The 14,139-nt window shown below is 41.1% G+C and overlaps 1 protein-coding gene across 3 annotated transcripts in view; it reads left to right on the plus strand.

Moving 5' to 3' along the window:
* Ephb1 (EPH receptor B1) overlaps positions 1-14,139 on the plus strand; it is a 442,009-nt gene that overhangs the window by 339,720 nt on the left and 88,150 nt on the right. For all 3 annotated transcript variants that reach the window (XM_004834274.4, XM_013070773.3, XM_013070768.3), the window contains exon 6: positions 8,645-8,769. In XM_004834274.4, the coding sequence (XP_004834331.2) occupies positions 8,645-8,769 (125 nt within the window). The remainder of the gene's footprint in view (positions 1-8,644; positions 8,770-14,139) is intronic.

Consider the following 14,139-nt stretch of genomic DNA (forward strand, 5'->3'; position numbering starts at 1 on the left):
TTAGTTTAGTGCATGGTGAGAGATACAGGTCTAGTTTTAATCTTTGGCAAGTTGAAACCCAATTTTTCCAGCACCATTTATTAAAGAGGCTATCTTTCCTCCAGTGAGGGTGTTTGGCTCCTTTGTCAAAGATGAGATGGCTGAGTGTGTCTGGTGTTGTTTCTGCATCTTCTAATTTGTTCCACTGGTCCTCAAGTCTGTTTCTTTGCCAGTATCATGCTGTTTTTATCACAGTAGCTTTGTAGTGTAGTTGCAGGTTGGGGATTGTGATACCCCCTGCCATGACTCTGTTACCTAGAATTGCTTTTGCTATTCTGGGTCTCTTCTTGTTCCAAATGAATTTTTGGATTGTTTTCTCAAGGTCCTTGAAGTATGCTGCTGGGATCTCAATTGGAATTGCATTAAATCTATACAGCAGATTTGGAAGTATGGCCAATTTCACTATATTAATCCTTCCTACCCAGGAGAAGAGGATGTCTGTCCATTTTCTGATATCATCTTCAATCTCTCTTTTCAGAGTGCCATAGTTTTCAGAGAAGAGGTCTTTGATTTCTTTTGTTAGGATGATTCCTAGGTATTTCAGTTTTTTGGATGCTATTGTGAAAGGAATTATTTGCCCTATTTCTCTCTCAGTGAGTCTGTCATTTGTGTAGAGGAAAGCTATTGATTTTTGGGTGCTGACCTTGTAACCAGCTACTTGACTGAACTTGGTTATTAAGTCTAGAAGACTTTTGGTGGAGTTCTTGGGGTCTTCTATATAGAGTATCAGGTCGTCTGCAACTAATGACAATTTGACTTCTTCATTACCTATCTTTATTCCTTTTATTTCTTTCTCTTGTCTAATTGCCACGGCTAATGTTTCCAGAACTATATTGAACAAGAGTGGTGATAGTGGACATCCTTGTCTTGTTCCTGATTTGAGTGTGAAGGATTTCAGTTTTTGACCACTTAGTATGATATTGGCTGTTGGTTTTTCATAGATGGCTTCTATCAGTTTGAGGTAGAGACCATCTATTGCAATTTTTTGTAGGGTTTTTATCCTAAATGCATGTTGGATTTTGTCAAATGCTTTTTCTGCATCTATGGAGATAATCATATGGTTTTTGTCCTTGGCTCTATTGATATAGTGTATTACCTTGATTGATTTTCGTATATTGAACTATCCCTGCATCCCTGGGATGAATCCCACTTGATCAGGGTGTATGATCTTCTTGATGATCTTCTGCATTCTGTTTGCCAGTATCTTATTAAGGATTTTTGCATCTATGTTCATTAGTGAGATTGGCCTATAGTTCTCTTTTTCAGTTGGGTCTTTCTCTGCTTTGGGGATCAAGATGATGCTTGCTTCCAGGAATGAATTTGGGAGTATTGCTTCCCTTTCAATTTCATTGAAGAGTTTAAACAGTAGTGGCAGCAGTTCCTCTCTAAATGTTTTGTAGAATTCAGCAGTGAAGCCATCAGGGCCCGGGCTTTTCTTAGGTGATAAGTTTTTAATTTCATTTTCAATTTTATTGGTTGATATTGGGTTGTTCAGAACTTTTAGGTCTTCTTCATTCAACTTTGGTAATTCATATGTATCTAGGAATCTATCCGTTTCTTCTGTGTTGTCCATCTTATTGGCGTATAGGTTCTGGAAGTAGGTATTGATGATCCTCTGGATTTCTGCTGGGTGTGTTGTAATTTCACCCTTTTCATTCCTAATTGCATGGATTTGGGCCTTTTCCTTCCTTTTTCTGACAAGGTTGGCTAAAGGTTTATCAATTTTGTTGATTCTTTCGAAGAACCAACTGTTGATTTCATTGATTTTTTGTATCGTTCTCTTAGTCTCCACTGCATTGATTTCTCCTCTGATCTTTATAATTTCCTCCCTTGTATGAGCTTTGGGGTTGTCCTGCTCTTCTTTTTCTAGAGGCTTGAGGTGCAGCATCAGGTTGTTTAATTGGGCTCGTTCTGTTTTCCTAATATGCGTATTCACTGCTATAAATTTCCCTCGTAAGACAGCTTTCATTGTGTCCCATAGATTCCGATATGTTGCATTTCCCCAGCCCTTCTTACCAATGGAGTGCTGGCTGGTTGTCCACCAGGGCCCATCACTGATACCACTGTCAGTGACTAGTAGCCAGTGACCAGTTTGGGCTGACATTTGCCCCGTGCCATCTTTGAGATCTTTCCCAACTTGCAGCTGAGGGCTTCCAGCAATTTATCCACATCTCATTTGTCAGTTCAGGCAAGAACATTCTGTGACCTTTCTCTGCTGTATGTGATATACTATATTGGATCTGTCTGTACCTAAAGTAATTTGGGACTAAGATCTCCCCAAAGTCTATCCTAACAAAGACTTGCTCCCTTCACCCACCCTTGGTCTTCCTCCATCACTGAGCTCCCTGAACACTGAAATTTTAAGTTCCTCTCTGTTTCTGTCACATTTAAAGGGCTTCTTGTATTGGTGGTAGATACTCTTAGTGGACACTCCTGGCTCTGCTTCTGATTGAACTCTGGCTGATTTTCAATAGCGGCCTGACAAGATAGTCTACTTTGCTTCCTGCTCTTTTCTTTGGGTCCTGGCTTCTTATTAGATCTGCCTCTTTATTTTTCTAAGAGAGGCTGCAGGGCGATTTTTGGTTCTGTTTGGATTTATTGAGGACCACCTTTTAAAGCCAAACATCTTTATTGAGCTTTCAACATTTTCTTTCCAAATAGCTGCTAAACTAATTCTTTCTTCTTACCTTTTCTAAAGAAGGGTCCCTATTTTTTTCCTTTCTAAATTTGAATAACCTTGGGAACTCTTCATTTTCATTTCCTTCTCATAGTAGAATGTTTAATTTAGTCTGAAGCTTTGTGTTTGCTTGCAAAACATACTCTTCCAAGCGTTCAGTGGAACTATTCTTCATCTGAGGATTATGGAGTACAGACAACTGACCAGGACAGACAGTAGAAGTCAGAACACTTTAGAGTCAGAGGGGTTGCTTGTTTGAATTAATATTTCCATGTATCTTTTTTTTAAGAGAGGGAAATTTTTTGAGAGGATGATAGCTTCTTTCTATGCTTTAGTTTTGCTAGGAGAAGTTAGTGTTTGGATAAATATCTGAGCTTACTTTTATTATTTTCTGGTTTCATAGTACATAAAATATCAGCTCTAAAGGTAGCTATTGCCCTTGGAGAAAGAAAAACCAAATTCATCACTGCAGGTGATTTGCTGATAGCTGATGGTGATAAACTTAAGTTGCCCCTGATTTTCAGGGAGGAGAAGAAATGCTTTGTTACTTTCTTCCATGTGCTAAATCCCATCACAATTAAAATGTAAGAAATTTCGTGTTCCAGAGAACAAGTGATCATCATATCATCATAAATCTGAAAAATGCAGACAGGAATGACCATTATCCTCCAGCAACTCCTGGATCCATGTACTCCTAATAGGCTGCTGGAGCAGTCTATGGCATCTGTAGTAATAGACATTCCTCTCAATGAATTTTGGCTATTGATTGGCTCTGAATCACCCTCCCTTGTGATTGTCTCTTTACAGCCTGGCTACCACTGGACTCCAAGGACCTGGAAGACAAGGTTGTGATTCTCATACTTGTCATTCTATCCTCAGTAACTACAGAAGGCCTGGCATGTTATTTGACAAATATGTTGAGTATTAAATGATAGCTTTCTGGGAAACAGAGGCTAGAAAAAGAACCAATCCTAGAAAAGTCCTCAGGCTATTCGGATTGATAAGTCCAAATTTTGTGGGTTCTGAAAACCTGTACAGCACTGCCATAATCAACATGTAATTTGTGCTTCCACATAGACCTTCAAGGGCAGCCTGAGTGGCAGTACGTGGTGGAGGAAGCAGTGTCACCAGGTGCCCTGTGTTCACACCCACATCACTGTACCACTGGGAATCCCAAGCGGTATGGACTAATGTCGGAAACCTGCCTCACCTTTCCTGAACTCCCTTCATCCTCTCCCACAGCTCTGCTCAGTACATGCCAGGTCTTGGGAAAGATGATTGTGTGTTATCCACATGTTTACCCATTGAGGCTGTTGCAAGCTCAGGGGCTTGGTTCCCAGTTTCATTTTACCTGACTTAGCAGCAACATTTAACATATTCTGTCTTCCTGGGAACTGTTATTTCCCACTTGGTTTCTAGGCAATTACACTGTCTCAGGTTTCCTTCTATCTTACTGGCCTTTCTTTTTCAGGCTGTTTTCGCCTCATCTCCTGCATCTTAAAACATATTCCATCCTACTTGTTCTCTTGGTGATCTATCAGTTCTGCTGCTTTCTATATCTTTGAAATACTAAGGGCTTCAAAATTATATCTCCAATCTGCCTACTCAGCATCCACCTGGAGACTTGTTGGCCAGCTCACACCTAACAGATCCACCTGGATCTGAACAGAAACACCTGGTCTTTCCTCTCAATTTCTTCTTTGATGTCTTCCCTGATCTCAGTTGATAGCAGCCTCACTCTTCCAGTTGTACAGGAGAGAAAACTTGCAGTCATATTGACTCTTCTGTGTCTTCCATATCCCACATCTATGGACATATTCTAAATATGAATGCTTCTTGATTTACAATGGGGTACATCCCAAAAAACCATCATAAGTTGAAAATATCATGAGTTGAAAATCCATTTAATACACCTAACCTACTTAACATCATAGTGTGGTCTATCATAGCTTAAATGTGCTCAGAACAATCACATAAGGCTACAGTTGGGCGATATCAGCTAATACAAAGCCTGTTTCATAATAAAGTGTAATATCTCATGTAATTTATTGATCCTCTGTATCCAGGACACTGGCAATGGAGTACACTCTATGGGTTATTTATCCTCATGTTTGAATAACTTTCTGGAAGCTGTGGCTCATTGCTAATGCCCAGCATCAAGAGAGCCTCATACAGCATATCACTAGGCTGGGAAAATATCAAAATTCAAAATTAGAAGTACCGTTTCTACCACATGTATATCACTTTCACACCATGATAAAGTTGAAAAATCTAAGTCAAACCATCCTAAATCAGGGACCATCTGCATATCCAGAAGCTGACCACCTCCACTGCCTAGAGCCTGGGACAAATAACCATTGTCTCCCAGCAGCCACCATCCGAAAGGTTCTTCTGGGTTTACAAGACCCCCACATTCTCCTTTCAGCACAAACTGAGGGTGAGGGTGATACTATTAGCACGTAAAGCAGATTATGTCTCTGCTCTGTTGAAAATCCTCCCAGGGCTGGATTCCCAGTTTACTCAAGCCAAAGGCCCTGCCCACTGGGGTCTCCTCTCTGCTCTAGTCCCTCTGGCTCTTTGGTGCTCCCAAGTCAGACCCTTTGCTCAGGCCATTATCTCTCAAATGCTTTTCTCCAGATATCTTAGCCACTTTCTCATTGCAAGGACAAAATACTCAACACTCATAACTTAAAGGACAGGTTTATTTTGGCTCATGTTTTCAGTCCATGGTATGCAGGATCCAAGGCAGAAATGGCATGGTGGGAGGGCCTGGGTGGAGGATGGTTGTTCATCCTATGACATTCAGGAAGCAGAGAGAAAGAAAGAGCCAAGGAAAGAGTTATACCTTCCCAGGTCACCAATTGACTACCTCTTCCCACCAGGCCCACCTTCTAACAGCACATTCAGCTATGGATTCATCAGTAAATCAATCCACTGACAAGTATAGTGCCCCCATGAGCCAATCACTTTCTAAAAGTCCCACCTCTGAACACCTGAGTAATATTCTAGATCTAAATCTAACACCAGACATTTTCATAGCTTCCTCTCTGCTCCCTCAACTCTGTACTCCTGCATCTGCTTCTCAGGAAGGCCTCTCCTAGCCACACACTTCCCACATGGTAGCATTCCACATCTCTTCCCTATGATCCATTTTTCTCATTGTACTTCTCATCTTTAAATATACTGTGACTTGGGGCCGGGGATTTAGCTCAGTGGTTCTGCCGCCTGCCTAGCAAGCGCAAGGTCCTTAGTTCAACCCCTGGTACAAAAAAAAAAAAAAAAAATACGATGACTTACTTATTATGTCTAGTCTCTGAACTCCACTAGAAAATAAGCTCTAGGAGAGTAAAACATTTCATTTTGTTCATAATGGTGTCTCTAGAATGTAAAATGGTGACTCATACATAGTAGTTGCTTAATAACCATTTGTTTGATTAATTAATTAACCTGGGCCATAATACTAAATTGGGAGGAAAAATACACTTGATGGCTAAATCAAGATCAAAAATTGGGCCAGGAATGTAGCTCAGCAGCACCAAGACTGTCTGGCAAGCACAAGGTCCTGAGTTCAATTCGAGGTCCTGAAAAAAAAATTTTAATTTGCATTAGTAGGCTGAATTTAATACCATAAAGGTCATGCAATAGATGTAAATCCCCATAGATGAAAGCCAACTCTACAGACAAAAGATGGGAACATTCCATGGGTACACTAAAGGTCATACAAGACTATGATTTCAGAACCAAACAGCAGGAACGTGTCTTTTATCTGAAAGTCTAATTGTCAAGTTAATGCATATATAGTTCATAGATCATGATAGATACTTGTTTTACACTTATTTTTGTAGCTCAAAAAATGGGGGAAGAATTGAATTCCTCCCTGGGCATCCTGGCTAAGAGGGATCCCCATTTGGAAAACATGGTCTTGATTTGGAAAAGAGCCACTTTGGGTAGCAGTGAGTCATGTTCATGGGAGAAATATTTCTAATATCTTGCTATTATTTTCAGTGGGAAAATCTCAGGAATGATCTAACTAGCTTCTTTAGATTTGTGACAAGCTATTCTGTGGAAGAGTGAACATCCTGTGTTACCTTGGTTGGTAGAACTGAGACCAGTGCGAAGACAAATTTCAGATAAGAAAAAGGAAGATATGTAAATAGGTGAGAGAGACAGAAATATAGAGCAGTAGCTCCTAGAGGCAGTGAATCTTCCATCGCGGAGGGCACACCAGGAGATTAGGTGCACATATTTTACAGGCAAAGATTGCAGGGGGACTTAAGACTTCATTAATTCAAGTCCTCCATGAATCAGACACCAAGATGGGGTTAGATATCCAAAAGATTTATTGCACCAACAAGATAGGAACCAGGAGGGTCTAGGAGAGCCATCAGACCACTGTGAAGGTCTGATCTCTTCGAAGGAGAGAGGGAATGAAGGAGGATTGGATGGAAGAATATTCTACTGCTGTGCTATTATAAGAAAGCATTGGAAAGGCCAACAGGGAGTCTTTGAGCTCAAGTTACCCATTCAAAGAGCCCCACATCATGTTGGGACCGGTCTGCTATTCTCAGCCACTGGCTGAGAGCTATCTGTGGGAACCAGACCTCTGTGTAAACATGGTGATTGGAACTTCAGAGCAGTGTCTGAGGCCATTAGTCAGTTACACTCCCAGGGATAGGAGTTCTGAGAGGTGAATTTTCACAGCCAACATAGGTGCTCTAGTGGGAACAGTGCAAATTGGTCTTCAAAGTCCCAGAGTTCACTCTGTTTCTAAGACAACATCATGAATCTTCTCACCCTTCTCCATATGGCTCTCCTGACTATTAGCATCTTCGAGACACCTGATCTGCATCCCCTCCCCCAGCAAAAGCTGCGTGCAATAGATGCTCACTGAGCATCCAACAAGTGATAGATGAGGCAGCAACCACTCCCTATGACCTGCTAGCTATGCTCTGTATTTCCAGATCTTGGAGGGAATCTATTAACTTAAATTGAGGACAGTAAATGTCACTCAGCCATGATCCCCAGAGAAAGCCTTGGAAAGTGAAGTTCAAGAGAGGAAACAACCTTCATCATTGCAGAAGTGCCAGGACTAAGTGGAACAGCCCCTGAGCAGAGCATAGACTGGAGGCTCATCCATTACCCACCTCTTCCCTTAGAAAGACGGCCCTCATTTATTATTTCCAGACTGGATTCTACTTAGATTGTGTGAAAAATGTTTTATCAGGAAGTGAATATCATTTCCAGACAGAGATCTTCTAATCACCTTTGCAGTTCTTAGAATTATTATTCTGTTTCCAAATGTTTGGTTTGTGTAACATTCCTCATTTATATTTGTGAACTCTTTATAGCAAATGTCTTCATTTGGAAAATTCTGACAGTACCTCTGTTGTTGGTCTATGTTTATGTCTTCTAGAAAGATACCACCTCTTTTCCTTCTGAATTAAAGTAAAATTGTATATGCAGTACTAGAAAGAAATATTTGCTGGAATGTTCCTTCCTGTTGCATAGTAGTTCTGCAGTGACTCATTCTGCTCACTCAATGTCATCTCTTGCCCTAAGGTCTCCTCTTTCTTCAACACCTTCTGCTCCAAAATATTCCATTGTTCTTCTTTTTCCTTCTCTCTTTTCCTCTTATTCCTCCAACTCTCTCTTGTTTTGAACAAGCCTTTCTCTTCTCTGCTGTAAATATACCACACCCATTCCAGCCCCTGCTTTCCTTTGCTAAACTATCATCTTTTCTCTCCTCTGTTATCCAAACTCCATTCATTCTGCAGAACCCACAGAAAGTTCTGCAGACCCAGCTCAGCTGATGAAAGCAAAAGGGCAGGGTTCAAACCCAGTGACATTTCTCTTCCACTTTATCCCCGAAAGTGGCACTTCTACTATTGAGCATCTATTCAGCTACCTTGTCTCTTCCTCTCTCCACAGCCCCCTCCACTGTTCCTATCATGCACCAGGTCAGTGCTACCATGAGGAGCATCACTTTGTCATGGCCACAGCCGGAGCAGCCCAATGGCATCATCCTGGACTATGAGATCCGGTACTATGAGAAGGTGAGCCAGCTCTGCCTGCAGTGTTGTAAGATCCAAGGCCAGCTACTGTTCTATGGCCAGTGGAGGTCATGAGGAGACAAGCTGGAGGAAGTGCTGGGGAAGAATCTGGTGATGGAGTCCAGGAGCTCCCTGAGGAGTTAGTGACGTCTTCTCTGGCAAAAGCCTCTGAAGGTCAGACACTCTTACCCCAACTGAGGAGATAATCTTCTAAGTCCCCACCCCACTGCCTGTACAGTCCACTGGGCTGGACTGGGCAGGCTCAGGCCCTTTTCCAGCTATGTGTTTGGTATAGTAATACAGACTGCTGCTGCAAAACTGCCAGGTGTCCTGAATCCTCAGAAGATTTCATAGTTTCGTAGATCAGTGGTTTTCAAAGTTTTTGATCACGTGCCTCCAATATAAGGTTTTTTATTTATAAATTATTTCCCTACATGATGCATTAACATATCTGTGGAGATTAAAAACATGTAAATGGAAACTTACAAGAATGAGGCATCAATTAGTAGAAATAGAAATTTATGTATTACCTTCCTCTACTGCTCTTTAGCAGCTGCTGCTGTGGGTTACAGCAGAGCATATGCTGCCAAGGAAAGGGGAACGGTGCCCTGCAGAGTTGGTCCCTAACCTATCAGAGAAGGAAGAAAGGCCTCCCTCCCACCATGGTGAATGGCACATTTGCAGAAATACCAGGAAAATACAGTGCTTTCTATACTACCCCAACACATCATTTGCAAAAAATACCAGATGCTTTCGTTCATTTGTTCAACAAGTATTTACTGAATAATTACTATTTGACAGGTGCTCTTCTAGGTACTGTCTGTGATTTATCAGTGATCAAACAGATAGAGATTTGTGCCCTTAGGGGCTTACTTTCCAACCACAGGAGATAAACAATGAACAATTAACATAATAAGGAAATTACATAGGATGTTAGAAAGTAAATAGAAAAGACCTGAAAATAGAAAGCAAAGACCTGAAGAAAGTCAGGTTGTTATGAAGCAGTTATCTGAGGGAGGAAGGGACAACAACCTGTGTGGATCCCTGAGGCATTACCATACCAAGAGACTCAATGAGCAGGAAGGAGACCGGCACAAGGCAAGTGATGGGAGCAGGGGAAACTAGTACTGTATTTATGTCAAAGGTGTATAAGACTCACTTTCTCGGATTTAAGAACAAATCCAACTTTTGAATGTTCTCTTGGAATGGAACTTGTTTGTAAGTCGGGGACTTACTGTAATCAAAAAAGGGGATGAGGGCTTGAATTGGAGTAGAATGTAAGAGCTGTTGAAGTGTTGCTAATTTCTAAGCATAGAGTATAAACCCTCAAGTGTAGAGGGTTTAGGCTGATCCACCAGAAGAATGTAGCCACTGTTGACTGAGAAGGGGATCACTGCGGATAAAACATATTTGGGGTAAGGGAAAGGACAGGATTTCATCTCTGTGTCTAAATTCCTGAATGTTAGCCATGTAAAGATAAGGACTAGGTAGCTAGATGTGCATATCCGGAGTTCTGGAGAGGGGAATCACGTTGAACATCTGGGAACTGTAAGAATATAGACAGCATAAAAACCCGGAGCCTGGGTGAGGTCATCCAATGGGTCAATGGAAATAAGAGGATCAAGGACTTTCAGCCCTGCATCATGGGACCATGTTGAATAGTGGGACATGACTGCATTAGCAAGCTGAAGCTGTAGTTTCTAGTGTTCTCTGCAACTAGCCAGGAATGCAGATGTGGTCAAATTATTTAACCATTCTAGGTCACAGATTCCATATTTCTAAAATGGTAGCAGTTTACCTCCCTGAAAGTGAAGGTCCAGGTAGATCCCTAAGTCAGCCTGAAAGGAGTTGTGCCCTTATCTGAACTTTTCAGCAAAGCAGAGGGTTAGGCAGCATTCTATATTATGCAGAGAATACAGGGGTTTGTAGACAGCTTATTCAGATAATTTAATGAATTTGGGGCAACCTAAGCCATCTGGATTCATAAGCACCCATTATATTTAATCCATGTTAAATTTGGGTCCCTTAATTGCTTGCCACTTTTTGGCATTAGATAAAGTAAGTGTTGAATTTCCAACATGTTTTGGACCAAACTGGACCAATTGATCACATGGTCTCATCATGTATCAAAGTGGGCCTAACAGTTCTATAGAGTTTAGTATACAGTGTGATGTCAGAGACATTGGGAAAGGTCCACTCCGTCCTCTTAGCATACACAAGATCTTGCAGCCCATGAGCTTGAAATAGCAATTCACCTCAGAAAATTAATAATTTCTCCCTTGAAGGGACTAGTTAGGTGCCAGGAGCTTTATAAACGTTACTTTTTCCCTCACACCCCCATGTGGGAAATACTAGTATCATTGGTATGGAAAAGGAACCAGTGCATAAAGAAATTAAAAAACAAAAACAAAATATCACTTGCCCAGGGGCACAAAGCCAAAAAGTGAAACCAAGTTCTTTATTGTGCAGCAGGTGGCAGTGTTGGGAAGGGGCAGAATGTATTGGACTTCACCTGCTCCTTCTCAGCTGCTGTGCCCAGGGCAGCCACACTACTAGCTGGGCTGGAGTAAAAGGCTTAATTAAGGACAGAACTAGGACCAAAGCCATGCAACTCGTGCCCTTGTGCCTTGGCTTCCTGCTCCCAACCCATCCCAACTTCTTGCACAACCTTTCTTTTTACATTTAAATTTCTGCCCTTGAAAGACTAATTAACTTCAACTTCTTATACTATGAAGAAAGCTTATTTTCCTGTTTTAGGCCACCTCCACACTTCTCATTAATTTTACTGATTATTAAGACACAGACACATAGCAGCTCAAAGCCTGAGGCAGCTTGCACATTTTAGAGATGCATATTATTGTCCTCACTCCAGAGGATAGGATGCTTTCCTTGGGAAAAAAGACTCTTTGCCAAAGAAGTGGTTACCATTCAGTATATTACTGCAGACTTCTCCTTCACTTATAAGGTATTCCGCTGTGAAGTCCATTACATTGCCTTGACCATTTCTAATATGATGAAAGAAAGACATTAGCCTGTGAAGGTATCTTGAAATAATAACCACAATGATAATTCATCATATATTGAGTACCTAGTATGTTCCAGACAGATACAGATATATTCACTCTGATCCTCAAAAAAAAGGGCCAGGGATTTAGCTCAGTGGTTCCGCCGCCTGCACACAGGTGCAAGGTCCCGAGTTCGATCCCCAGTACCAAAAAAAAAAAAAAAAAGAGAGAGAGATACTTGAAAACTAGATATAACCAATTTATATATGATGAAACTAAGTCACAGAAAGGTTAAATGACTTAGCCATGACCACACAGGTCACAGGTGGGGAGTCACAGAAGCAGAACTATTGACATTTTTATAATAGTTCAGTGATAGAAACTTCTGAACTCAATATGGGAGTGGATGCAATCACCATTGATTTGAGGACCTCTAAATTGGTGTGGTCTTGGAACTAAGAGACTGTATCTTTGTATTAAATCCAAACACATGAAACCAGAAGTATCTGTCTGCCTGCTCCACATAGCCATGGAATCCTGGTCTTTGGAAGATGCAAACACAAATAGAATCCAGCCCAGTAGATGTCCTGGATTTTATCCAAAGATGCAACACTCACCATTCCTCCATCATATATCGCCTCCTCTCCCTAACACAAGTCCTAGCCCCTTCATTTCAACCAGGAGTGATTGTAGGAGGACAGCAGCCATAGGCAGAAGTATAGCAATAGATGGGCATGGCTGGGCTCCTGTGGAGCTTTATTTATTAAACAGAGAGCTGGACCATGGTGATAGTTTTGCAACCTCTGAAAATCCTGCCTGGATCTCCTGTCCAACATTACCTTCCAGTTTGTATGAGGGACACTTCAATTTCAGCTCTGTAAATAGAATCAATGAGGCTTTGGCCTGCTCCAATAGCTTATTAATAGAGACCTCAGATGCCATCAAGTTGATGACATTTCCAGAGCCTCACCCAGGTTCATTCCTCCATTTTAAAACATTTCCATTCATCATTCGCTCTTGTTTACTGTCTTGTAGCACTTTTTACTCCCAGTGTCAGCGCATGTAGGCAAACCATGGGAGGAGCATCTACATCTGCTCTCAGCTGTCTTAATGATTAAGTGCTTCCATCTTGCTGGCACTGAGTAACAGTTGTCAAGGCTAGGAGAGAGTGGTTTAGGTTGAGGAATTTCTACCCTTCACATTTTAAGATCATTTTCTCATAGAAACTCTTTCAGAACTTGATAATATCTTCTGTTCAATCAATTGGTTCAAATAACTGGGTCACAGTATATTACTTGTTCACATCCTTAGCAGAGAGTTGTTGGGATCCAGGTAGTACAAGCACTGCGCTACACGTTGGGGTAGTGGGGATAAAAGGGAGAAAGGCGACATAACCAGTGCCATCACCAGCTACCACCTCTGTCTTCACATACACATAACAAAATCAGTCATCAGTTACCTTGCTCATTGGTCTCACGCATTTGCCTGGAATTGATTAATAACATTGTGGGGAACAAGAACTGATATTCATTCTAGTCACTGAACTTCTTCAAGAATGTGTTGACTATAAAGTGACTGTGGGTTAATGTATCAAAACACATTTTCTTTCAGTAAAAGTTACCCAGCCAATGTTTCACTTATTTCAAATAGTACAAGACTCTATCTGGTTCCAGTAAAACCAGAGGATCCTCAGAGCTGCCTGTATCTTGTAGCAATGGGATTTTCTTCTTATGTGCAGTGATGAAGTTTACATAGTTTCAGACCTCAGGTCTCAGGTGTGTTAAAATAGTAATTATCAAAGTTCTAGAGCTGGACATTTAGCTCAGTGGTTCCGACGCCTGCCTCACAAGCACAAGGTCCCGAGTTCAATCCCCGGTACCAAAAAAAAAAAGTTCTAGATGACATCCCTTCTATGGTAAACAGCCCTCTTTCTTTTTTTAATTAAGTTTATGTATTGGTACATTTTAAGTATACAATATAGTTACATTCATAGTTGGGATCTTGTACCCTTACATGATGTATCTTGACTCTTATTTTTTCCCCATTCCCAGGCCCTCCCTTCACCCCCCCATCCTTCCCTATTTACAAATAATTTGTTTCCATTTTTTTCCTTTTCTCATATTTTTTCATTTTCCTTTTTTCCTTTCCCCTACTCCTCCCATTTCCACTATTCCTTTAGACCTTTTCTTCCTATTTCACAATATCAATTATACATTTTGATCCTTATTTACACTTTTAGTTTTTCACACCAGAGAAACTATTTGATATTTACACACGTGTGTCCTATTTATTTCACTTAATAGCATGGCCTCAATGTGCATCCACTTAGCCATAAATGTCTCTACTTTCCCATTCTTTATGGCTGAGT

This window comes from Heterocephalus glaber, unplaced genomic scaffold, assembly GCF_053883595.1.
Source record: "Heterocephalus glaber isolate CG9 unplaced genomic scaffold, H.glaber_assembly_v1.0 deba00001504, whole genome shotgun sequence".
Taxonomy (NCBI): domain Eukaryota; kingdom Metazoa; phylum Chordata; class Mammalia; order Rodentia; family Bathyergidae; genus Heterocephalus; species Heterocephalus glaber.